At 41.9% G+C, this 27,835-nt stretch overlaps 1 protein-coding gene across 7 annotated transcripts in view; it reads left to right on the top strand.

Annotated features, from left to right (window-relative positions):
* The window catches only part of LOC146357860 (uncharacterized), a 136,675-nt gene that overhangs the window by 95,232 nt on the left and 13,608 nt on the right, over positions 1–27,835 (top strand). For 2 of the 7 annotated variants that reach the window (XM_084857303.1, XM_084857312.1), the window contains 7 exons: positions 5,704–5,777; positions 7,619–7,704; positions 8,448–8,487; positions 9,518–9,598; positions 17,517–17,624; positions 23,811–23,920; positions 25,979–26,027. In XM_084857303.1, the coding sequence (XP_084713429.1) occupies positions 5,712–5,777; positions 7,619–7,704; positions 8,448–8,487; positions 9,518–9,598; positions 17,517–17,624; positions 23,811–23,920; positions 25,979–26,027 (540 nt within the window). In that variant the 5' untranslated portion in view covers positions 5,704–5,711. Of the gene's footprint in view, positions 1–5,703; positions 5,778–7,219; positions 7,313–7,618; positions 7,705–8,447; positions 8,488–9,517; positions 9,599–17,516; positions 17,625–23,810; positions 23,921–25,978; positions 26,028–27,835 lie in introns of those variants that run through there. The other 5 variants (XM_084857329.1, XM_084857321.1, XM_084857357.1 and 2 more) reach the window with 4 other exon arrangements.

Genomic DNA, 27,835 nt, shown 5'->3' with positions numbered 1-27,835 from the left:
GTCTATGTCCCAACCACTGATGCCGAAGAAGATGAGGTTGATCGGTTCTATGAAGACCTACAACACCTTCTAGAACTAACACCAAGAAAAGATGTCCTCTTCATCATAGGGGATTGGAATGCTAAAGTAGGAAGTCAAGAAATCACCTGAATAACAGGCAAGCATGGCCTTGGTGTACAAAATGAAGCAGGACAAAGGCTAATAGAGTTTTGCCAGGAGAACATGCTGATCATAGCAAACACTCTTTTCCAACAGCACAAGAGGCGACTCTACACATGGACATCTCCAGATGGTCAATATCGAAATCAGATTGATTATGTCCTTTGCAGCCAAAGATGGAGAAGCTCTATATAGTCAGTAAAAACAAGTCCTGGAGCTGACTGTGGCTCAGATCATGAGCTTCTTGTTGCAAAGTTTTGGCTTAAATTGAAGAATGTAGGGAAAACCACTAAACCATTCAGGTATTACCTAAATTATATCCCTTATGAATATACAGTGGAGGTGAGGAATAGATTTCAGGGATTAGACCTGATAGACACAGTGCCTGAGGAACTATGGACGGAGGTCCGTAACATTGTTCAGGAGGCAGCAAGTAAATCCATCCCAAAGAAAAAGAAATGCAAGAAGCAAAGTGGCTGTCTGATGCGGCTTTACAATAGCTGAGGAAAGAAGGGCAGCGAAAAGCAAGGGAGAAAGGGGAAGATATATGCAACTGAATGCAGAGTTCCAGAGAATAGCAAGGAGAGACAAGAAGGCCTTCTTAAATGAACAATGCAAAGAAATCGAGGAAAACAACTGACTGGGAAAGACTAGAGATCTCTTCAAGAAAATTGGAGATCTCAAGGGAACGTTTTGCGCAAAGATGGTCATGATAAAGGACAAAGAAGGCAGGGACCTAACAGAAGCAGATGAGATTAAGAAGAGGTGGAAAGAGTACACATAAGAACTATACAGGAAAGATCTTAATGTCCCTGATAGCCATGATGGTGCGCTCACTGAACTTGAGCCGGACATCCTCAAGAGTGAAGTCAAGTGGGCCTTAGGAAGCATTACTAACAACAAAGCTAGCAGAGATGACAGTATTCCATCTGAGCTATTTAAAATCCTCAAAGATGATGCTGTTAAAGTGCTGCACTCAATATGCCAACACATTTGGAACACTCAGCAGTGGCCACAAGACTGGAAAAGATCAGTTTACATTCCAATTCCAAAGAAGGGCAATGCCAAAGAGTGTTCAAACTACCGCACCATTGCGCTCATTTCACATGCCAGCAAGGTTATGCTCAAAATCCTACAAGCTAGGCTTCAGCAGTATGCGAACCGAGAACTACCGGAAGTACAAGCTGGGTTTCGAAGAGGCAGAGGAACAAGAGATCAAATCGCCAACATTTGCTGGATCATGGAGAAGACAAGAGAATTCCAGAAAAACGTCTATTTCTGCTTCATTGATTACGCTAAAGCCTTTGATTGTGTGGATCACAACAAACTGTGGCAAATTCTTAAAGAGATGGGAGTACCAGATCACCTTACCTGTCTCCTAAGAAACCTGTACGAGGGCCAAGAAGCAACAGTAAGAACCAGACATGGAACAAGCGATTGGTTCAAAATTGGGAAAGGAGTACGACAAGGCTGCATATTGTTGCCCTGCTTATTTAACTTATATGCAGAGTACATCATGAGAAATGCCGGGTTGGATGAATCACAGGTCGGAATTAAGATTGCCGGGAGAATGATCAACAACCTCAGATACGCAGATGATACCACCCTAATGGCAGAAAGCGAAGAGGAGCTAAAGAGCCTCTTGTTGAGGGTGAAAGAGGAGAGTGCAAAAGCTGGTTTGAAACTCAACATTAAAAAACCGAAGATCATGGCATCTGGCCCCATCACTTCCTGGCATATAGAAGGGGAAGAAATGGAAGCAGTGACAGATTTTATTTTCTTGGGCTCCAAGATCACCACAGATGGTGACTGTAGCCATGAAATTAAAAGATGCTTGCTCCTTGGGAGGAAAGCTATGGCAAACCTAGACAGCATAGTAAGAATCAGAGACATCACCTTGCTGACAAAGGTCCGTATAATCGAAGCTATGGTTTTCTCAGTACAACGTATGGCTGTGAGAGCTGGACTATAAGGAAGGCTGAGCGCCGAAGAATTGATGCTTTCGAACTGTGGTGCTGGAGAAGACTCTTACGAGTCCCCTGGACTGCAAGGAGGTCAAATCAGTCCATCCTAAAGGAAATCAACCCTGAGTGCTCATTGGAAGAACAGATACTGAAGCTGAAGCTCAAATATTTTGGCCACCTAATGCGAAGAGAAAACTCTCTGGAAAAGACCCTGATGCTGGGAAAGACTGAAGGCAAAAGGAGAAGGGGACAGCAGAGGATGAGATGGCTAGATAGCATCACTGATGCAATGAATATGGACTTGAGCACGCTCTGGGAGAGAGCGGAGGACAGGAAAGCCTAGCGTGCTATGGTTCATGGGGTCACGAAGAGTCGGACATGACTGAACAACAACAACAACAACATATAAATTCATTAAATAAAATAATGCTGCACCATGGTTAATTCTGAAAATGGGAACAATTAAATGTGAATGGGGAGGAGGAAGGAGTGCATGAGTGGGTACTCCAAATCTCTTAACCATAGTTAAAGATTGGCCAGGTGTAGGCATAACATACCAATGTGTATATATACTGGCTCATAATTATGAAGTCTTCAGTGCAACCCACAAATTTAAAAGCAGGTTTAGGGCGCAATCCTATGGGGATAGGTAGCCGCCTCCGAAATTGGAGGCGACCGCCTATCCAATGCAGGGCAGGAGAAGCACGGAGGGGATCGTTCCCTCTGCGCTTCTCCTGCCCTGCATTTGCAGTTAGACAGCTGATTTCGGCTGTCTAGCTGCAGGAAGGCAGAGTGGGGGAGGAGGCTGCTGGACAACCCATAGGATGTGTCATACCGGCATTTCTGCCTTCCCTGCCCCGGAACCCCCACCGGAATACCTGTTTTGGCTGCTCTGTGCTCCTCTTCCAAGCTTGGGGTTGTTCCGTGCTGCCTACAAAGCAGCGCGGATGGGGGGGAAGGTCAGTTCTCCGGGAACCGACCTCAGAGCGCAGGCTTCAAGGTTGACTCCTGGAAAACCAGATATCCTATGGCCATTTATTATTTAGCGTCTGGCACACATTGCCAGGGAGTCTACAATGTTTTTACACAGTAGATGTTCTGGCACCGGTCGTTGCTAGTCTTTGTTGCACTGATGCACCACAAGAGGGCAAGCTAGCTTTGCATCAGCCGGCCAGCAACCTTCTTAGGGAAGTCAGCTTATCCGGGCTTTTTCTCCACTGCTCCGCCGATCGTGTCCTGGCAGATCCAGCACTGGTTTCTGCTCCCCGCATAGAGTGCTGCCAGCGTTTCCCCCCACCGCAATGGGGGTACCTATTTATCTACTCGCAGATGGTATGCTTTCGAACTGCTAGGTGGGCAGGAGCTAGGGATGAAATGACGGGAGCTCACTTCTGTCACGCGGAGCTGGGTTTGAACCGCTGGTATGTCGACCATTTCTGGCCGGCAGACTCCAGTGTCATTAAGCCGCTGCGCCATCGCGTCCCCTTCCTATGGCCATAACTAGTGGTCATAGGATTGCTCCCTTAATGTTGTGAATCACTACCCAGTTATGCTGGAACCCTTCCATATAAGCCTGTCTCCACTGCTGTAAAGGAGTATGTGAAGTTACACTTCCAATGTGCAAGTACTTTGTTTAATAGTTTGCACAGTTTTAATGTGGTGTGTGCAAACTCAGCTCATTGGTATTGATGATAAAATAGCTTCATATGCCATTTTCTTAATCAGTGCATGACACTGCTATTAATTTTGGTAATAGTTACATGTGCAGATGATAGAATACATACATCTGTCATAACAGTGGAGGTGATGTTTTGCTTTCTCCAGTAAGGAATAGGCTTTTTGCCAGTTAGTTAATTCTGAAACTGGGTTGAAGAAGGTGTTGAAGTCACTACTTTCAGAACTGTGCACAGGACCTAAGAAATCCAAATTGCTGTATGAAAGATGTTTTAAAAGCAATGCAGCTTTTATTGATCATACTTCTTTATTAAAATGTTCAGGTTTCAGTATTCTAGGATAGATTTTCACAGTACACTCATGATTTCAGATGTGGAGTTGGGCAGAATTTTTAAAAGTTCATTGTTGTCAGAACACACTGAAAAAGTGACATCTCGCCTACTAGCCCAACCTACAAGCAGCCAAGTGCTCTTGAGGCAGCTTCCAAAACAATTAAAATCTATATAAAATATAGCTAAATCTTAACAATTTTAAAACACATCATTTGCAGGCAAGGTAAAACTGGAAACAGCAGGAACAGTTAACCAAAGGCCTATCGAATCAGGAAAGTCACCCAGCCTGTCAAAGCTGGCAGCTAGGTGGTTTGATGGGCCTCCCGAGGTATGGAGCTCACGAGAAGGCTGTGGCATGTGCATTTGGCCCTCGGAGCCACCCATCTAACATCAGAAGGCACAGAGAAGGACTTCGCCTGATGATCTCTGAGACTTCGGCGGAAGACCTGGGAAGAGGCATTCCTTCAAATACCCTGGGCCAAGATTATTTAGAGCTTTAAGCTGCAGTTCTGTGCCCATTTACCTGGGAGTAAGTCCCATTGATCACAGTGGGACTTTACTTCTGAGTAAATACGCATAGGATTGTGCTGACAAAGCTCGAACAAGCACTTGGAATTGTGTAGAGAAATGAACTGGAAACCACTATATTATGTTGGTAAAATTATTTCCCCCAAATTTAAATATTTAAGATAATTCTACTACTAAGTTTGGGAAGAGAACTCATTATTGAGATAAAAAGTGTTTGAGCTGAATTCCTATATGAGGAAAGGTTACAACATCTGGGACTGTGTAGCTTAAAAAAAAAAGACAAATAAGGGGAGACATGCTTGAGGTAGTATCCACACCGTGCATGATACAAACTTATGCACGGTGTGGAGACATTTTTCTCCCTCTCTCATAATACTTGAACCTGGCGTCATCCCATGAAGCTGATTGGTGGGAGATTCAGGACAGATAAAAGGAAGTACTTCTTCACACAGCACATCATTAAACTATGGAATTCATTTCCACAAGATGTAGTGATGGCCACCAATTTGGAAGGTTAAAAGGCAATTGGACAAACTCATGGAGGACACTCATGGAGTGTCAGTGGCTACTAATCCTGATGGCTATACACTACTTTCATTATCAGAGGCAGTATGCCTTTATACACCAATTATTGGGGAACATGAGTGGGAGGTTGCTGTCGCACTTATGTCCTGCTTCTGGGTTCCCCGCAAGTGGCTGGTTGGCCACTCTGTGAACAGAATGCTGGACTAGATGGGCCTTGATCTGTTCCAGCATGGCTCTTCTTATGATTTATGTTTTTAATTGGTGTCTGTGTCTAATACCAATTGTCTATTTCCTGTAAGGAAAAAATTATTTATTCAAATATATGGTTTGCTCACACTCAGTGTCCATATTGTGTGATATGAATGGCATATAAGTGTTCTTTGGATTTTGAAGCTTCACTCTGGTTTTAGTTCTAGGATAAGGTTTGTGGTTTTTAGTTGTCAGCAGAGCTTTTTTCTATTAGCACTTTGCAGCTATGTGCACTATCTACTTATTTTATTCACTTTTTCCTTTTCCTACAGCTTTTGACATGAAGAAAGACATAGATGCCTTAATAGCAGAGGAAAGAACAGAAATAATTGCTAAGTATGAGAAGGTAAGGACCCATGGTTTGTTGTTGGGTTAACTGCTGGGTTGTTCAGCCCCTAAACAACCCAGCAGTCCTCATTTACATGTCATGCTCAGCAGCCTACAAAGGATCCACTCATAGGTTGCTGAGTAAAAGCAGATGTGGCAAGTGCACTGCAGGCAACAAGTCCGCTCTCTCCTACTTGTCCCCAACAGCCCATGGATTGTTTAACCCATGGGCTGTCATTATGTGCAGACTGGCCCACTGACTTGTTGGTACTAAGTTGCCACAAGCCACTGCCAGGAGCATTTAGTGGCAGTGTGGTTACACAATATGGAATGAGCCAATTCACAAGGATGACTTGCTTTTTGCTGTACTTGCCACATGGAGGCAATTTTATGTCTCTTCCACATGACAGCCATATCATAAGAAGCTGCCCTAAGTTCAAACTCATAGGTAACAACACATAATGATTTGCTGTTAATGTTGGCTTTTATTTTTGTTGGCTTCTGTAGCTTCTTAAGATAGCCTATTGTCATAAGTCATGGATTCCAATATCACTTTTCCAAACAAAGCTAAAATGATCACAGCCTGCCCAACTGCCTAAGATTTGTGGACTGTAATGACCCTTCTGTGTCATCTCAGTCTGTCAGATCTGCTCAGAGCATCCCCTTAATTATTCCATTGGTGATGGGGACATGGAAGTTTTCTGTGGCTACTCCTTAATTGTTCAACTGTCTTCCCCTGGAGAATTGCCAAGAGCAAGAAACCCTGCAAAGCCATTTCAGGCTGTTTTTGGGTGACCAGCTTTAAGATGGTATTATGGTCATTTTAATTTGATATATTATTCTTAGTAGAAAATAATTATTGTATTGTTTTAAGAGGGCTGATGAAAAAAAAAGGTAAACAAATAGAGAGATTTTATGGTCAGCCCACTCCATCTTTCTGGATATCACATTTTCCCTAGATGGGTGCCGTCATAGGAATATAGGAAGCTGCCTTATACTGTGTCAGACCATTGGTCCATCTAGCCCAGTATTGTTGGTACTGATTGGCAGCTCTCCCAAGGTTTCAGGCAGGAGTTTTTCTTGCCCTGCCTGGTGATGCCGGGGATTGAACCCTAGGACCTTCTGAATGGAAAGCATGCACTCTACCACTGAACCATGGCACCTCTCTCCTCCCCCACCCAGACATCCTTACAGCTTGGTTTTACATGCATTTCTTGTGTTGGAGAAGCCATTTGGTCTTAATGACAGCAAAATGAACTGGCCACAGTGTATATAGCTCGCTTTGGCTATATGCCCTCTATCTCTACAAGCAAACAAACATTCTTCCAACGTTCCTCAAGCAGAATCTCCTGAAAGGATTCTGGGTCTGAAAACAATGGCAGGAAAGTTACATGTACTTCATTATGGTGCCCCATCTTTGGTGCTTGTTCCTTCTTACCCAGAATGTGTGCCTCTTAAAAGGTCCCTTCCAGTTTGATGCTGAAGCATACAAGCAGTGCAAGACAGGAAGGAGAAGAATGTTGACATGTTCAGCGCAGGTTCCATAGAGCTGAGGTACTTGCACAAAACTAAAAACATAATTTTTATGCAGCGTGCATAGTATAACAACATAGCAAAATGGCTGCCGCTCTACAAAAATGGCCCCTATCCACCCATTGCCTTATTAACTGTCTCATCTTTGCAGCATATATGTGGTATGTAATCAGCCCAAGGCTAGTTTTGCATGAATAAAAATGCCGTAAGAACATATGCTGTCTTCTTTCTTGTATTTCTTGTATTGATTCTTAATGTGCCATCAGTATGCCAAAGTCTTTATGCTGTTAGGTTCCACCATGGTGTGCTTTATTGTTTTGTTTACAGGGAAGGCAGGAAGGGGCTCAGATTGATCCATGGGAAGATGCTGACTTCACTCTCTATAAAGTTACAGACAGATTTGGGTTTTTGCAGTAAGTTCCCATTTTCCTGCCCCTTTTTTTGCTGAAACTAGCCTTGAGGGTTACTGTTGCACTCCTTTCAGTGATTTATGGCTGTGTTGTGGCTTTGTCCAGTTTCCACTCTGTCTCAGCCTATGTGCCTGTGCCTACCATCTCAGTCCACTTGTGCAAATGAGATGCATAGAGAATGGCGTTTTGTTGCTAATGAAAGCTGCAGCTGTGGTATACCAGGTAAGGTGTGATAGGACTTGCTCTCCAGCAGGTCTTCTGCCTACTGGCATGTTATATACTTCTGATGTGATGAGAGTTCCTGAAAACCATGAATGTCTTTCAAGGAAATCCAAAAGTGTTCCAATCTGCTGGAGCTTCCCTTTAAAAGGATTCAGATGTTCACTCAAGTGAGCATCACAAACCCTCTATTTTGTGGTCTCCATTGTGGTGGTTATACTAACATAGCTTCATTTTTATGTATAATGCATTCATTATAAATGTGAACATTATAAATGCCCAAAAGAGATCCCCCTCCTGATGCTGCTTCCACATATTTCGGGAGTCAGGCAGTCATTCTGAAATGTGATTAAATGAGAAATAAACACCAGCTTAATAGGAAACTCCTTAACAAAGAAGACTGGAGGCTGCTAATTTTTGCCCAGCCTTTGGGGAATAACTTCAGACCTCTTTTCTGAGGAGTACATTTTGCTCATATTACACTTGGTATTACACATTGGTTCAATTTGAATTTTTTACTCTTTCAGCGAGCATGAACTACCAACCCGCAGTGCTCTGGAGGAGAAGGTAGGAGCCGGAGGCTTTATTTTCTGTGGGGCAATTATGGGGAGGTGGAAGCTGCTGCTGGCTTTGCTTTTTAGTAGCAAGTGGTGAAAGGCATTTCAGTTATTAACATAAGAATCTAATTCACTGGATAAACAAAAATATCTCTTGCACCCTTATCCTAAACATGTTTACTTGGAAGATAAGTCCCATTGATTTCAGTTAGACTTACTTTGAGGTGATGGTGCTTAGACATTCACCAGTTATGGAGATAATGGAGCATTATCAAAAAGGAGGTTTAAAGAGATTTCCTCTATGTATTCTAAAATGCAACACCAAAGCTGTACTTTACAAAACTGTGGGATTGCTTGCTGCACTTTAGCTTGGCCTAAACAGAGGGGACAGCTGGGCTGTCTGGTAAATTCTGGGTGCAATTGTCAGAAGGGCAGTTGGACATCATAGATAACTCTCAGGGATGGGAAAGAGAGTGGAATAACAGAGACACCTACTTAGTTTCCTTCAGAGAGTGGCCTGAAGGAGACTGAGCACCTCACTCTTGGGTATCCATGTTACCTTAAGGACCACAAGATCTGATAACCATCATTATGTCATCCAGTATCTTAACTGTGAATCTTATGTGCTGCTGTCATCTGGCTGGCTACACTGTTAAAGTTAAAGGGACGAATACAACCTTCTGCAAGCTGGTGCCCTCCAGAAGTGTTGGACTACCAGCATTCGCTGCCAGCATAGCTAGCTGGGGGATGGTATTAATTGTCTAACTAACAGCGTACAGCTGCAGTTTGGATGAGGTTCAAGACAGTGATACTATGCCAACGGAAGGAGGAGGATATAGGATACACTTGTCTTTGAAAATAATAACCTTCTAAGATGGAATGAGTTGTGGGGTGGGTGGGGAATTCCTTAGATCTCCTGAATCTCATTCAAACCATATGACACCATAGTGTGCTGACCAGGATATTGAGATCTCTTTCTCTTTTTTTCACATAAATTGGGAAAAAGTCCTCTAAACCTCACTTTCAAAATGCTTTTCCAGCAAAAACTTCAAGAGATTGAACGAGTGGACAAATGGCTGAAGATGTTAAAAAAATGGGGAAAATACAGAACCAGTGAAAAGGTGAGGATCTTAAGTATGACTCATGTTAGTAGTATTATAATTGTTTGTTATTTACTGTAAAGAAGTACTGTTTGTTATTGTAAAGAAAACTGAAAAGTATTGTGTGTTCCTCCTTTTAACCATCATGTTGTTGAAATCAATGAGTAGGCTGTTGATGCCTTTATTTATAATTTCACAAGGTACCATATCTGTCCTCTGGCCTATTTCAGCCCTATGAATGTGAATTATGTGTGTAAATTAATCTCTAGAAGAATGTCTTGAAGGTAATCCTCCAATTACAACAATGCTTCCTCCCTGATGTCTTTACTGTTCAGTGCCTTAGAGTGCCTCAGTGCCTTACAGAGTGGCTGTAATATCTTTTACGTTCTTGTCCTTAACAGTTGTGAAAGGGAGGAGCAGGGATGACATAGCACCTTTTTTCAAAAACGAAGCAATATAATTTTCACAACAGGTGTGTCTGGCTGTGTGAGCTCTTTCCTCAGGTCCTATGCCATTAGCACTTGTAGTTATTTACAGGACCCCACAGACTTCCTGGGGAAATTACACTCAATTGATGATCTCCCAGCAAAGTATTATTCTTACATCCATGGAGGTACATAAAAACCCCATGCAGAGATGGACTACAAGCCAGCAGGAATGCAAGTCTTGATGATTCTACAGCACATCAGGCTGCTGAGTGTTACCAGTTTGCCCTTCCCATCCCAAGATTTGAGGACAGCTTGTATCTTTAGATCAATGGTACTACAACCATATGGCTCCATAGCATGCCAACATATTTATGAATGATCTGCAGCAACACTTCCTCAGCTCCTGTCTCTGAAGGCCATTCCTGTGCTTGAGATATATGGAATACATCTTCATCACCTGGATTCTTGGGAAAGCCTTTGAGAAATTCCACAGAGACTTCAACAACATCCACCTCATCTCCTGAACACAATCCAGATTTGTTGTTCAGTCGTTAAGTCGTGTCCGACTCTTCGTGACCCCATGGACCACAGCACGCCAGGCCTTCCTGTCCTCTGTTCTCTCCCGGAGTATGCTCAGGTTCATCCTTTCGGTTTTGGCCCAGCCGCTTCACTCTTTCTGGTGCTACTTGGAAATTCCCTCTGCTCTTCCCCAGTAGTATATTGGACACCTTCCGACCTGAGGGGCTCATCTTCCGGCGTCATCTCTTTTAGCCTTGTGATACGTTCCATGGGGTTTTCTTGTCAAGAATACTGGAGTGGGTTGCCATTTCCTTCTCCAGTGGACCACATTTTGTCAGAACTCTCTGCCATGACCTGTCCGTCTCGGGTGGCCCTGCACGGCATAGCTTATGGCTTCACTGAGTTGCGCAAGCCCCTTCGCCACAAACCAACTCATTGCCACATATACATATATGCTTCCAGTTACTATCTGGAATGTACAACTCAATCCGTTTACAACCTAGCCCTGCAATATCACTGCATTTGCTTTAGTCCTTCTTACAGAGACAAACACCTGTAGGATTTTTAGCAGGCATTCTTTAAATTACCATATTAACCCAGGGAAGTGAAGAAACAGATGGATTGACAGTACCCAGGAGCCACATACTATGGGACAGCCCAGTAGAAAAAATAACAGAGTGCCACTTGCCATCACCTGCAACTCTCAGTTAAAACATCTTAAGTGCATCATCAAGTACCTTCAGCCCATCTTAAAATATGGCCTGTTCCTCTTGCACATCTTGGGTAGTAGGCCAGTCCTTGCTTATAGACATCACCCCAATCCAAAGCAGCTACTTGCCAGCAACAATGAGTCACCTTATGGAGATACACAAATCCTGGTGCCATCTATGTCTTCAGTACTACATGGGCAACATTATCATGGGACCAAACAGTAACAGCTATAATTTAATCAGCTAATTGATCTGCAGTATTTCTAATGTGATGGATGCCATCATCTGCCAGTAATGCCCTTCTGCCATTTACCTAGGCCAAGCAGATCAGTCAGATTAGGCATTAAAAATTGTAGCACTAAAAGCAGTGGAGAGCATTTCAGTCTCCTAGGTCATTCTGTAGCGGATGTTAACATTGCCATACTCCCAACAAAAATAAAATTCAAAAAGAGACTCCAACATGAATTGGAATTTATTAGCAAATTTGACATTGTGGAATTTATACTCAGCCATTCTTGGGAACAGCTAGCTCACTACAGAAAGAAATTGTCCTTCTTTAACTGTGTGTTTATGCTATTGATCTTATTCCCATTCATCAACAATGGCCACTAGTAGGTGTGTCCCAGCCCTGGCTCTGGATGTTGTAACCATTTGACTGGATTCTGCATTCCTTTGCACTCTACATACTACTATGGCACACCTGTTTTCTGACTCCCCAAATAGCAGCATGCATGAATACCATGAGTTAAAGATTAGGACAGTTATTTTTCCCCTTAGAATCTCAAGCCATTATGTTAATTCTTATGTGGCGGGGGTTGTATTTATGGTGTTGTCTTCAAGGGGATTTATAAATAAGACACTGAAACACACACACACACACAAAATAGAAATAAGTACATAGTGTTGGGGGAATATTGGTAACTACACCTTGGGATTTATCTCCACTTTTAAAAGAACAGTTGTTGGGGAGAAACTCCCTCCTTCTGCCAGCATCTCATTGCGCTCTGTAAGGAGACCTATGGCCTGCCGTGTTACTCATAGTTCCGGCCAGTGGACCTCAAGTTAGGCTCAAGGTGGGATACCAGCAGATGGTTATGGAGTAGTGGTAGGGATCTGGCCCTGCACTGACAGGGTCATCTGGTCCTTAAAAGATGGTGGTGCAGACACAGAAGTGGGAAAGAACTGAGAAGGTAGAAGGACATCCTTGGAGATCCAGAAGAAGGGCTTCCTCCATTCACCTCAGTGGAAGCCTAGGGTCAGAGAGGATACTTCCCATACTCTAGAATCCCACTGCATTTGACATCCTTAGGAAAACTGTACAGATGGAGATTTCACTCGTGAAGCAATGTATTATTTATTTATTTATTTCATTTCTATACCGCCCAATAGCCGAAGCTCTCTGGGCGGTTCACAAAAATTTAAACCAAACAACACACAATAAAACAATTTAAAATATATAGAACATTAAAACCACAATATAACAATACAAACACAATAAAACCTAGCAGCAGTGCAGGAGTTTAAAATACAGATTTAAAACAGCAAAGATAAAAATTTAGAAAGCTAAAATGTTAAAATGCCTGGGAAAATAAAAAGGTCTTCACCTGGCGCCGAAAGGAATACAATGTAGGCGCCAGGCGAACCTCACTAGGGAGCTCATTCCAGACCTCTTCCAATGTAGAATATCACATTCCCTGCTTCAGAGGAGCATTAGGAGTTAGCTGACCGCATCACAATGTTTTCCTCTTATTTTGCCTTGTGTTGTGGTCACTGTGTTCTTAGTTTTGAATGATTCTTTGTTGTTTGCTTGGTTTGTAACATTTCAGTAAATGTTTTGTAAGTTCTGTGTTTATTGCTATTTATTGAACTTTAAAAGTCAAAGCAATGTATTGTTATACTGTTTTTTGTGCTGGAAATTTTCCTTTCTCCTTGCAGTGAAATGTTTAGTATGTTGAAATAATCAGCCTGCCTGCTTAGCTTTCAAAAGCACTTTTATATTAAATTTAAGAGGAAGCATTGTGGTACAGACCTGATCTTAAGGACATATCAAGGAGGAGTTGCATCCATATTACTTTATTTACTATCTCATTTACCTGTGTATTTATTCTAGCACTGTTTTTCATCTGCATCCTATGAAAGCTTCCATTCCCTTGCTTGTAATAAATTTATACTCAAGAAAACAAAAGCTGCCTTTGTGCTAGCATCCACCTATTAAAGTTGTGAGTTGTAATTTGGTTAATTGTTTTTTTGCATGTGTCCCAAGTGGTGGAATTTCATTGAAGTTTGACAGCTTAATCAGTGAGCTGATAGGCTTCTTCATAGCTTTCAGGTTCCATTTCTCATTGGACTGTGTGGTCTATTCTCTGATCAATCCAGCCTCCATCATTTTGCACTCAGTACACCAGTTGGGCCATGGTTTGTTGACATGAGAAACTGGATTCTTCATTGCCTCTGAGCAGACAAATACTGTGTGGATTTTTTAGTTTCTTAAATTTCATACCACTTTCAGTTTCTTCTGCAGAACAATGACGTTTTGCAGAATATCTCAAAAGCTGATTGGGTCCCCCCAGATTTAGAATAACTACATGCACATTACATCCAAATCCATATCAGTTTGTCTTTTTCAGGTTCTCTTTAGGGTAGACATCTTCTGAGATAAATTGTAGGGTTCTGTACTTGATTTACAGGGGAACTTGTGAGCTCACAGATGTTGCTGGGATTGCAACATATGTCATACTTGACCTTTGACCATGCTGGCTGGAGCTGATAGAAGCTGAAATCCAATAATATCTGGAGGGCCACAGGTTCTCCACCCCCGATTTACAGCAGAGATACTGGGAACACCAGTCCTGTGGGGCTGGCCTCAAACATTTTGGTGCCTGAAGCAAAAAATCCAAATGACAACACACACACCCCACCCTGCCTAATTAACAAATATGGGCAAAACCTGCTCTTATACAGCTTCCATTCCTTTTAATGGAGCTTGCACAAAACTTTCTGGTAGCTTATGCTGCATAGGTTAGATCTGTCTCTCTCCCATACTGCTGCCTTTGAATGCATCCAACAACTGCTGCCTACAGTGGCTGCCTCTGATGCCTGATGATGTAATCCTTGAAATTGTAGATTATAGACTTGGAAATGACCAAAAGGATACCTAGTCCCATCTCCATCAGACAGACCCCTCCACATTCTAACCTCCCACTCATGAGCTTTCACAAAGAAGGTCATGTTATGCTGTAATCAGAGAGCAAGTGTACTGCACAATAGTGCCGGCAGACCAAATAGTCGAGTGTTCATGTCATCACTCACCTGAGGAATAGAACTGCAAATGCTTAATGCCAAAACAGGCCCTTTGTAAGAATGGATCTTTCAGCCAGCTGTGCCTGAGACTTAAAGGCCACCAGCACTGAATACAGAATACACTATTTGGGCAGTATTGAAGCATTCCATCATACTGGCGAAAGAACCCAAATATTGGCACTCCTAGTCAGCACTGTCTTGAGCATGAAAGGTAGCTAGCAACATGCATTTGGCACAAAATTCTGGTTGAATTATACCTTTCAGGTAAATGTGGAGAGGGAAAGGTACATTATTGTTACTAGCATGGCAATGCCTAACTGGCAAAAATATATTTACAGAGTTGATTGCACTACAGTTTTAAGAGTAATTAGTGTTTTTATATGTTCCTTAATCTAAATAAAGAAAAATGTAAACATTTTCTTCTAATTTAGCTTACTCTTGTGAGAAGAAGGGGAGCAGGTGTCTCTGAAGTGCCAAATATCCTCAGCAAAGTCTCTAAATAGCCTTTGAATATCCTTCCCTATTTAAATCATGTCAAGAGTTGGAGAAAAACACTAAAGGAAAGGGTGAATTGCCTTCTCAGCACAAGCTATAATATCTCCTAGTGTGGATTATTGTTTTCTCTTCCAAAATAGTTTATTGTGAAGTGAAATGACTGCTCTTCTGTGATTAGTGATTCCTTGGGGAATAGAGACATTTTATAACTTTCATTTTAAGGAGAGGCAGGATGAGAGAGAACTTCAGATAGATAGATAAACTAGAGGCAGTTCATTAATTATAATTTCATCTCATTGGTAACATGCTCCCTACAGTGATCTGAAATAAAATCTTGGCAGAGAGGTAGTGCTGAAAGCTATTTACTATACATGCTGCTGGTTTTGCACTAATTAAAAATCTAACTTCTAGAACCAAAGCAAAATCCTCTTCCTTTCTCTGCAGAGAAGCTTCTTAGGGCCAAAACAGGCATTACTTTAAATCCGTATCTAGAAGCTATGTCTTTTTTTATTTTCTAGAGCAGATCCAGATTTTAAAAAGCCCCCTTACCCCCTACCTTCAGGCCCTGATCTGGACTGTACCACAGGAATGTGCTGTTACCATCATTGATCTCTGAAGCTCTTTGGAAAGGGTTTTATTTCAACAGTCTAGGGATAGAATTGGGATTGTGGCTGTCATCTCCTTTGCAGTAAAGCCACTGTGCCCCATCCAGGATAAGGCGGACTAAAGATTTATCCATATCTTTGTGGCTTAATCTTTCCTCTCATCTCCTCATGTAATATTTCCCTTCCCCAATCCATTTTATTTTTTTCATTTTTTAAAGCCAAGTATTTTATTTTAGAATCAGTAACATTCCTAGCCAGCTAGGAATTATACACAGAATTCAGAGATCACACCATGCAAGCATAGAATTTGGTAGTGAGCATAGAATTCAGCATCCAAAGCATCTAAATGTGTGTATCTTTGTGCGTGTGTGAAAAATGTCTAGTCTTTATGTAGGTCTGGTGAAATCTTAGAAGCTGGGTGGGGGGTAGATAGGATTTTCAGTGGACAGTCAGTAGGGTTTCAGTGCCTTGCATAGTTCCTTGTTCCTCTTTCCAATTAGAAATAAAATAAATTATGTTAAATGAAATAATGACCCAGTTTGCATGTAACAGTGGCAAATTGTTAATTAATTAACCCATGATTTGCTAAGGCATGTGTTGGGTGCGTGCTGCTGTCTCTTTAAATATGCAATCTCGGATTGGCCCAATCAGAGGTTGCTCCATGATGCTCAAGCCCAAACACTATGGGTTAATTGAATTTCTTTTTGAAAGCAATTTCTCTTCTATCAAATTGAATGAGAACGGTTGAAAAAAAGTGGGAGAAATTTTCGACACAGCATTAACCCAAACTTTATGGAGTCATACAAATAAGCTGCCCAGTGAGAATATTCACTGTGAAAAAGACTACTAATGCTATATTTCAAACAATAAAGCACATTCTCTTTTCCTATTATTTATTTATTAAATGTATTAATCGCCCATCTGGCCGGTCACCCAGCCACTCTGGGCGATGTAAAAACAGTTTATACAATAAAATTCAACGTTAAAAACATCACATTCCTAAAATTACCCTAGCCCACCCCAAATGCCTGCCTGAACAACCATGTTTTTAATGCATGGTGGAAGCTCATTAAAGAGGGGGCATGGCGGAGTTCTCTAGGGAGGGAGTTCCACAGAGTGGGGGCCATCACAGAGTAGGCCTTCTCCCTCGTCCTCACCAGCCTAGCTGTCCTGGCTGATGGGACAGAGAGAAGGCCATCCGAGGCTGATCTTGTTGAGCGGCCTATCTGGTGTTGCTGGAGGCGCTCCTTGAGATAGGCTGGGCTGGAACCGTATAGGGTTTTAAAGGTCAAAACCAACACCTTGAATTTGGCCCGGAAAACAACTGGTAGCCAGTGCAGCTCCTTCAGCACTGGAGTGATGTGATCTCGCTGGCGGCTGCCTTTAATCAAGCGAGCCGCTGTGTTCTGTACCAGCTGCAGCTTCTGAACTGTCTTCAAGGGTAACCCCACGTACAGCGCATTACAGTAGTCTAAATGAGAGGAGACCAGGGCATGTACTACCGATGGGAGCAGATGGTCAGGAAGGTAGGGGCGCAGCCGCCGTATCAGATGGAGTTGGTACAGCGCTGTCCGGCTCACAGCTGACACCTGAGCTTCCATGGACAGCTGGGAGTCTAAGATGACCCCCAAGCTGCGGACCTGGTCTTTCAAGGGTAACCGTACCCCATGTACTATGCATATGATTGCTGCTAACCATGCCAGCTTGCAGCTTCTGAAGGAAACTGAGCTAAGAGTGAAAATGTAAGAGGAGACAGCTAACTTCAGAATGACTTGGTACCCTTATCTATGGATCATCAAGCTACTACAGTATTTGCTGAATTTGAGAAATATACATATCTCTTAGAAGGTTGTATTTTAAGAAATTGTTTAAAACTTTGTAGATGTTCCGCAGAGTTTATAAAGGGATTCCCCTCCAGGTGCGAGGCCAGGTCTGGTCACTCTTGCTGGACGTTGAAAAGATTAAGATGGAGAATGAAGGAAAGTATGAGGTAAGGAAGGCATCTTTTGTGGTCTATAGCACAGAAGTGCAAAGCATGTTGGAGCAATGACCAACCTCATGGTTGCTTTTTTTCCCCTGGATTTCAGCATTTTAGGGTACTTTGATTCAAAAGTGAAAGATATGCTTGGTGTTCTTCACTTTAAAAAGAGCAAATGAACTCTCCCATGCTCAAGTTGTACAGCGGCAGTGTAATGAATAAATGAGACAAAAGCTTGTTAAAAAACACTTATCAGATGCTAGTATCTCATCATCAGTTATGTGACCAAAAGTATTGAGTAGGTAATCATGACACTTTTGTAATCACATTCCACACAGCAATTAAATAGTAATTAATTGCTATCTGGAGGAAGAATTGTATTTTCCCAAACACAAAACTTAATGTTCGAAAACTGGGTTTATCCTAACCACAAAAGCACAACCTTGAGGGAAAACATGCAGACTGTAAGCAATAAATAAAAAATATGCATTTACTGTGGGGGGAAAACTTAAGATAAAAATGCAAGATTCTTTGAAACAAAGCCCTAAATATACCTGTTCAATAGTTAAAAAGCCAGTCAGTTAATTCTCATTTAAACAAATGTGCATATTACAGGATCTCCTTTATAAACTCATGTTGGTTTTGTCATATTGCCTCACCTCAGTTAAATACAAACCTCTCTGGGAAAGGTATAGCATGAACTATACATTTGTGCTCTGCCCTGAAAAAAAAGTCAAAAGGAAATCATATTACAGTTGAAATCAAAAAGTAGCTTCTTTGAATTCATAGCATGTGACTGTTGAAGTCAATATTTGATGCAAAATACTAGGACTGCAATCCAATCAAAGACACTTTAATTGATTACTCTATTAAATTCGAATACATTTACATGTGGATTAAAACAGTGGATTGGATCAGACTAAGTTAGTTGGACTTAGTTTCCATTGAAATCAGTGTGAAAAGTTAGTCATGATTTAACTTAGTTATCAATGGGATTTAAGTGCAACTGACTTAGTGTGAATCCAACCCAATACTTCTGAAGCAAGAAGCATACTTTTTATTGATGTACACATGTTGTAGCAGGTACCATCTTTGAAGAAACATTACTCTTATGTGGAGAATGCTTCTTTTAAGATGGTGTTTGCCATCTGCAGTTTTTATAAGAGTGTGTGTGTCTGTGTGTGTGTGTGTATACATAATAATCACCTATCATTTCATCTCAGCACATAGGCATGGCTTTTTTTCCCCCAAGATCAATATCTGCTCTTCCAATATCTGCTCTTCTACTGGGCACTTTGATTGCCCCATCCAGGAGCAGTTTGCCCCGGGTCCCCACACAACAGAGGGGGACCTGACAAGATTTTTTAAAAAATAAAATGCGAGCCATTCACATGGGCCAAATGTCAGGAGCGCCCTAGCTGCCTCTTACAGTCCCCTCCAATAGCCAACTCAAGACACAGACAACGAGGATTCTTTCCAAGGCTTTATTCTTTTATTACTTAATGACTCTTACAGATACAAATAACTAGCGACTAAGCAAGGAACTGCACTGGGGTAGATAGCAAAGTAGCATAAGCTCCAGGTAAGGCAGTTGGTCCCCGTTTGAAGGAGAACCGCGGGAAGACTCTGAACTTATGGGCTATGGAAAGATCCTCCCTCTTACCCTTGGGTCCTCGGGACATGACCGCTGTTTTAGCGCCAAACAAGCAGAGCGCCTCCTTTCCGCGCCCTCCATCTGTCGCCGCTCCCTGCGTCTGCGCCGAGCGTCCAGCAAGCCCCCCTCCCCTGCCCTCTCACTGCCAGGGTCGCTATCTCTCTCAGGAATGCTGGCAGGAGGAATCTCTGCCAGCTGCTGTGCTTGTGAGAGATGAGCAAGCTCCTCTCCCACAGATTGCTGTTCTTCCTCAGAATCAGAACTGCTCTGCGGCTCTATGGGCTCAGTTTCCACCCTGACACCAAGGCAATTTTGAAAACTGAGGATTTTTTATTGCAACTGTTTGTGTTGTGTCCCAAATTCCATTGCTGCGGGCCACCAGATTCCTCTGGGCGGTCCTGGCCTCATCATATATCATTGACCACCTGGCACCCATGAGTGGCTTCTCTGTGCATTCTAATTAGCTGTCTGTTTTTCCTCGGTAGCGAACATCCCACTAGCAGTGTTTTGCAAATCCTGTGGAACTGTAAGCGTGGAACCATGACAGTTTCTCCCTGCCACCACTGGAAGAATTCATGTTATAAAAGCAGGCATATCACAGATGCAAGAGGATCACTTAGATTCCTGTTCTTCTGAAACCCTTTTGGCTGTCATGTTTTCTTCAAGCCCTTTTCCATAGCTTAGTCTTAGATCTCATAACTTATTAATAATAACAAAGATGCTTCTCTCCAAAGCAAAGGCACCATTTCCACAGTCAGTTCTGTATTTTAAAAAAGAGAGGTATTGATTAATGAAAATAAACAAAAGCAGCTTAGAAAATAGGCCTTATCATTACCTAAATTATATGCATGATTCACCATTAAAAATGGACCAGGATTTGAAGCTTGACAGACAGCACGTAACTGCCACATGCTTTCTGAAGACATGCTCACTCTGACCCTCAGCAGATACTTCAGCACAGAGTGGAGCTGACAACAGGAGTCACAATAAAATCTCCATGGAATCCTTCTGCTCTTTCTCTGTAGCCCCCTTCTGTAGAAGTATTTGATGAATAACATTTAAAATCCAAACAGCTTCTTTCCTGCGGAGGATGTGTGATGAGCAAGAATTCATCAATTTGCCTTTTGAGTCCTAAACTACCTTTTATTGGCCTATCCATTGCATCCTGAACAGTGGACATAAGACTCCAGTTGGCTACAAAACAACTTAATGAAACCAGTTCTTACAAAAATTTACAGACAGTTGCTGCATATATGCTACCTATGAACAAATGAAAGAATGCTGTGGAAGCAACTCTTGGAGCCCCAAGCAAGGCAGGGCACAGGTCCCTGTGTTTTCCAGTAACTACTTCCACTAACTAAAGAAGTTATATTTTCAAGGCATCCTATTCAGGAGAATTGGATTTACAGCTAAGGACCTGTGTTAAAGCATCTTTGTGCTATTTTCAACAATTGAAGCATTAAGGCTAGCCCATAGGTGACACTCTAAAAGTTAAGCATAGCAAGATTAAGTAATGCCATCCAGTAGCCTCAAGTATTTCTAATACGTTTTCAGTTAAGGAGAAAATTAATACTAATTGCTTATTAATATTTGTGCTTGACTAGTTGTAAAGTCCAGCCAATTCATAATGGTGTGAGAAGTTAAAGGAAATAGAATAGATCATGCTAGCCAGCAGGGCAGAATAAGAGGCTTCTTCTTGGCATAATTATCTCGGCCACTGCCAAGTTGTTCCCACCTGGCCATGTCTCACAGCAAGTGATCAGAATAAACAAAAGTCACAAGCAGTTTAACTAAGCTCCTGAGGGGTCTGCAATAAACAAGGAACTCATGGTATAATAGGCTTTCCATGGACACAAATCCCAGATATCAGCTCTTCATAATCCTCCTCATCCTTGGTGCCACCTGAGGCCAGCAATTAGCTTTTCATGATCTAGAAGAAAGTTGGAGCCAGAGGAAACGTTTTCATAAATGAATACAGGAGCATAGGTTTCATGTGAAGTCAGTCTCCCAAAATATTTTATACATCTTGCCATGAGAAACAAAGCTTCATGTTTGTTTTTATCTTGGCTAAAGTGTCATACCCAGATCCTGTAAGCTCTGCTGCAATCACAAGTCTTCCCATATGCATCTTCCCATATGCATCTCAGGATCAGGGCTCATGCCTCCCCCATCCTGTTCCTTCTCTAACAGCAATCCATTTTGCAAACTCTGGCTATTTCCTTCATTATGATCGTTCACTGGGAGCATCTGCATGTCACTTCCATCAGTGAAAGTATGTGTTATACATGTGCTCATTTGAGAGGCAGCCACAAGTCTGTTGAAAATTTGGGGGTCTGGTATGCAAATAGACATGCTTATATATAATATCGTGAACTTTCAGGCATATTTCCTTGAGTGAAAATCATAACATGGGAAGCGACCTACAGTTCGAAGAAGAATTTTACTCTTATATAAAAAATATGTGGGTTGGTGTACAAAGACTCTTGAAATACTAAGAGCACAATCCTATGCAAGTTTAGACAGAAAAAAAGGCCTACAACTCCCAGCATGGCTGGCTGGGCATGCTGGGAGTTGTAGGCCTTTTTTCTGTCTAAACTTGCATAGGATTCTGCCTTTAATGATCTGGTAGGGTGTGTGTGTGTGTGTGGGGGGGGGATGTTACAGTTTGTCATAGTCTGCATACATCATCATGACAGTTAGCCCCATCAATAAATGTAATGTCCTTCAAAATGTTTACCTGCATTGGAATAATGTATTAGCTTGGTATACCCTAGGGATATCTGAATGACAGAAGAACATTTTTCCAAGTTTCACATACCTAATGTATCATAGTGGTGGGTTTTATTTACTGGAACCTCCTCTAATCAGATTACTAGATTATTCCAAATTTGTGTATCAACATTAATCAGCAATTTTTGTTGTATGTATCTTTAAAACCAAAAGGCTGCTTCTTTGGGGTATATGACATTCATCAGTAACAAGAAGCTTCCTTACTAGGTCCAAAATGGGGGGATTCCTCCCACCCCACCCCACCCAAGCAAATGCTAGCTTGAAGAGGAGGGATTTTCTTCTGTAAAGCAGGGAAGGAAAAGATTAAAGACACCCTCCATGCCTACTCAGATTCCATTAATTATCACAGGTAGTTTGGCCCTTAGTGCAAGGATGGTAAGCTAATTGTCTTGAGACTACGTGCTTCTCATTTCTCTCTCATTACTGGTTTCATAGTGATGGAACTGGTGAAGAAAGAAAACAAATCTTATTCCTTCCCTTTTGATCTTGAGTAAAGGTACTTCCAGATGAGGTTTTTAATATGCAATCATCATGCATTGTTCATGCAATTATATAGGGGGGTCCAGATGACATTGTAAACCAATTGTAATCCTCACATGGTGCTTCCTCTGTCTTTTTTCTTCCTGCAAATCTATTAAGGAGGGAAATAGCAGAATAGCAATGCAGTCTCTTTTGCAGATATGGATAGAAAAGTGTGCAATTGATGAGTTGTCCCTGAGGAATGTGAATGATGTGTTTGGGGTGCCCCTCCTTTCTCTATTGCTTGCCATGCATTTCCAGTTTCAGAGCCATTTCATATCCTGCACTGCAACCTTTCCCCTGATCTACTAGCTCTCAGCTTAATTAATTGCTTTCTGGAATGAGGTTTCCTCAATCCACAGTCTTCAATTAGCTATTTAATTAGTAGATTACATTGAAAACAGCAGTGTTTACCTCTCAGTACAGATGTGTAGATTCCTGCTGAAAGGCTGCAGTCCACTAGCTCTGTGCTGCAGGCACTATTTATTAATTTACTCAGAATTAAGCTATGGTAGAAAGTGCAAGTAACATGCAGGGAAAACCAAGTTATCAAGTTTTCTTGTTGTGAAACTGATTAGTTTGGGTTGTCTGATTAGATCTGGTTATGAAATTGACTAGACTAGAGACTCCGGTGAAACTGAGGGTACATGCCACCTGATCTGTAACAAGGTTTACTTAGAGGTAAGCTTAGCTGTAATCCTCTTGCCCTGTGCTGCAGGCACTCTTTTAAAAGAACAACTTAATTTGTTTTGTTTACAATTGAGTTATTTCAAAAACTAAGAAAACGTGCACACAAAACAGGGTGCTATAATGGTGCTTCAAAGTGCTGGGAGAAAGGTGTGTGTTGTGACCAATGGGGGGGGTAGGGAAAGGGGAGGAGAGAATTCTGCCCACACAGGTATGCCATGCCCATTGTGTGGACTGAACATCAGGAGATACACACACCAAAAAAAGTGCAAGACCTCTGAACTGAGGATAGTTAATTTTATTTCCAATTCTAGCTTACAGCTCAATAACAGAGATTGGTAGTATTAGGAGCCCTCTGTCTGGAAGTATCCTAAGAGGATGAAATCCATTTGAGCATATGCCATTAGAAATGAAATGGCGAGTCCTGTTTCCTTTTCCTTTTTTTTTTAAGTGTGTGTGCGGGGGGGGGGGGAGATGGATCCATCTCCTTGGATATCTGTTATATTTTAAAAGGTTTTGAATGCTTTGACCCATCTTTCTTCATCCAGAAAATGAAAGAACAAGCCAAGAGTTTCTCATCAGAAATCAAGCAGATAGACCTGGATGTCAATCGCACCTTTCGAAACCACATCATGTTCCGGGATCGCTATGGAGTGAAGTGAGTTTCTCATACATGGACCTTTCCCATTTACACATCATATTTAAATACATTTTATCTCTGGGTTGTATCCATTGGTGTCCATCCATCAGCAGAATAGACACTGCTGGCAGAACAGATTTCCCCTCCCACCTCTGTACCCACTGAATCTGTTCCAAATGATTGGGGGACCTTCCGGAACAGATTTGCAGTGCATGCGCAGAGTGGAGGAAAGGAAGGGGGAAAGTCACACTGTGTGAACAGAAGTCCACTCGCGCAACCCTCAGATCCTTTGTCCAGCTGCTACAATTGTTTGTTGACGAATCTAAGGGAACAATATAAATTAAAACATAATGAGCAGATCTCTGCAGGGCTGGCAGAGAGATGGTTAATTAAGAGTAGGCTGTTAATTAAAAACCTGTGTACTATATTTATATTCTAGGAAAACAGCTTAATGAAACAAAATAATAAAGTATAGTAAATAAACATAAACAAAGAGAGTTAAAGATCCAGACATCTCTATTCCCCTTTCAGAGGGTGGGGGCAAGGATTAACCTTTGAAAGACGCATTCAAAAGAAGTTTGGATCAGAGTGTGCTTTAGTTCCAGGACATCCAGATTTTTTTTTGTCTTGAGGGGGTCTGGCCCCTGTTTAATTTCACCATCTGTAGAATGAGAATGATGTCACTTTTGAAGTTCCTTTAGAAACGTCATAAGGACTTGGCCTTCCATAACCCTTATATCTCGGTGACTTGGTTCACACGTAATGGCAATTTCATTTTGCATGTTACGAAGGTCCATGGGTTGTTTAAACGATAGGTTGTCAAGGCTGAGCAGCAGTGATCATGCATACTGCCTCCCACGCACTTGTTGCTTCCGCTTTCAACTAACAAGCTAGGAACACCCCACCAGCTTCAGGTGGCTGCTTTTGATGAAAAAAGAAAAAGAACCAAAGCACTGGGAGAAAGTGACATGGAACTTTTGTGTAACATGTAGTTCATCCCCTCACTGAGGCAGTAAACATGTACCACTTCAGATTGCCACCCACGTGAGGAGCTGGGAGCTCACATGACTGAATGCTTCCCTACAAAATAAAACGCTTCCTGCACATGAATACTAGCATTCCAGATAGAAGGCTAGGCGAGAACCTTCTTCCCTGATGTTTAGCTTTCTGTGTAGAGGAATGTTTTTGTAGGGGGGGAGCATTCAGTCATGTGAGCTCCTAGCTGCAGGCTGAAGGTAGTACAGTCCAGACTCAGATTTACCACGTCAATGAAAACTGGGACTGCGTATACATAGCTCAGTTGGCCTCAATGTGCAACAGTATAATTAAAATCTTCATACAGAATTAGGTTGCAATATCCTAGCGAGAATGAGTTTTTTCGCTCAGTGATAGCAAGGCACTCATGTTGAGCAACAGTTTCTCATCCCAAATCCATCATGGTGTTTCTGCAATCCACCTGCTCTCCCTCTTTCTCAGTCTAGCTAAAGTTCCCTACTTCAGCAGGTAGGCTGGAAGGCAAGAATTGGCAGACTACATCAGAGCCAGCAACCCATTGTGCAGCATGCCAGTGCTTCTGCTATTTCCTATTTGCTTTATAGTTACAATACTCTTCTTCTGAAACACTACAAATAAAGAACTATTGGCTGATTTATAAAATTGTTGCTGAAAATGTGACATTTGGGCTGTCCACATGGCACGACAGACCACCGTGGGTTATTTAACCCATAGTGAGGCTGGGGTGCATGAGGCTACCATTTTGAATATGCAACCCCAGCTTGGGGGTTGTTGTGTCATGTGAACCAGGTGGGCATGGGTTATGTGAGGGTTAAACAACCCTCGCATAACCCATGGTCTGTTTTAAGGTTATGTGAGGATTGTTTAACCTTTGCATAACTCACGCTCGCTGAGTTTGTAAGACACAACCCGAGTAGGGACTGGATATGCAATCTGATTCCCATGGGTGCCACATGTTGTCATAGGTTAAATAACCCACAAGTCACGGTGTGTTGTCCAAACCTTGTCATTGAGACCCCACTCTGTGCCATTCTTACAGCAATCTTTTTTTTTTTTGTATAGGCAACAAGCTTTGTTCCATGTCCTATCGGCCTACTCAGTTTACAACACGGTAAGAAGTTAAGAGATCCAGCTGGAAACTGAAAGGCTCTGGCCTAGTTCTTATCTGGCAATAAGATTGTAGTTTAGTTTAGAAAAAGAATTTAGTAATAAGGTGGCAAAACATACTTTCAGTATGATACCTTTTAAGTCATTAAATGCAGAGAAAGAGTTCAGTACTGCCAAAACCTGTATGCATTGTTTTCTTGGAAGATTATTTTTTAAAAGTTACATTCTCATCCTTAGTTGCAGCTACTGCTAACAAAATTCATTGGTGCTCAGGCAAAAAATAAAATAAAAAATAGTCCTGCTTTCTGAGTAGCATCTCTGTGATTCTGCCCTACCATCGAATGAGGGTATTGTCCATTCTCCTTGTGACCTCTTTTGCTGCATTCAGTGGTAGCTTCACAGCTCCAGACTCCAATTTGTTACAGTCAGTTAACTCATTTCCAGCCAAAGGGCACAGAGGAGAGAATATGCCTAAATTAGCTACAGAATTTGCTGTTTCCATGTGCCAGCAGGGAAGGATTAACCCAGAAGATCCAAGCATGGGAAGACTAATTTTTTCCAGTGTTTTACAGAAGATGGTTATCCTTCCCTTTGAATTGGCTGTTCAGCAAGAATTTAAAGTGGCATTTGTGCAGCTTGTCTCTTATTCCATATAGTAATGCCTAAAACAGTTGTATTGTTATCTGAATTCACTTTATGCAACAGTAAGAAGTGATGTTTTGGCTTGAAGGTAATTTTATATGACTCAATGAAACTCCCTGATGTTCTAAATAAAGCATTGTTGTGCTCATGTAGTTGCTGGAATGTATACAGAATATTTCAATCTAAACTTCTTGGTTTTTGGTTATAATTAGGGATGGGTGAGCGAGCGATGTTCGAGATCACTAGGATTCTCTGAATATTGTCTCACTGCTCATCTTGTGCCTGATTCCTGTATGTGTTTGCAATCGCTGCTTGCTGTGTGCAAATGGGGAAATTGTGCAAGTCAGGCAGTGATAGAATGTGAAATTTGTGCACATTTCTTAATTTGCACAAGTTTCCTCCATCAAGTAAAGCCAGGCTGATTCAGTCTACAGGGAAATCAGTCAACAGGAAATTGAACTGGGAAATTTGTTCAAATCAAATGCAAGCAATTTGCAAACATTTTCGGTGGACACGTGCTCGCATTCACATTCAGGGCTTCAAACAGAGCGTGCTCGCATATTTTGCAAACAAAAATGAAATTCTCATACATTCCTAGTTACAGTGATTGCTTTAATTTATATGGATGTTTAAACTGCAAACAATATGTTACAATTATTTTATGTTATCCCTTGGGGAAGAACCCACTGGAATCCTGGGGTCAGGGTTCATTGATTGGTCAGGGGACCTAGTGAGATGGTGTGATTAAAGAGAGAGGCAAAGAGGAACTTGTTAAGTTTTGACAGGCTGCTGGGTTGGGAAGATGAGCAAAGAGAAACAACTAGGCTGAGGAGCTCTGGGATCAAGTGTTAATGGTGGTAATTGTGACATTTTAATATTTTGACGTAATGCACCAAAATGGTACAAACATGTTTATTTCCCTTGCCGTTGCAGAAAATCTTAAGATTGTGTCAGAGCTGTTAAGGAGAAGCCAGTAATTTTATTAAAAATAACTCCTCTTGTGCATGCTGGAGATTAGTACTAGTGCACAACAAGCTTGGCCATGTGCCCATTCAATGGGCAGGAGAAGGAAAAGTCTGCAGACCTCCTTATGGGCTTCCCGGTGTTATCCGGTTGGCCACTGTGGGAAACAAGATTGATCCCGCAGGCCTGTTTTTACATTTTTATGTA

This window comes from Heloderma suspectum, chromosome 1, assembly GCF_057233095.1.
Source record: "Heloderma suspectum isolate Gila_16-S chromosome 1, 16-S_ref, whole genome shotgun sequence".
Classification (NCBI taxonomy): Eukaryota; Metazoa; Chordata; class Lepidosauria; order Squamata; family Helodermatidae; genus Heloderma; species Heloderma suspectum.
This window is presented reverse-complemented; position numbering and strand designations above follow the sequence as displayed.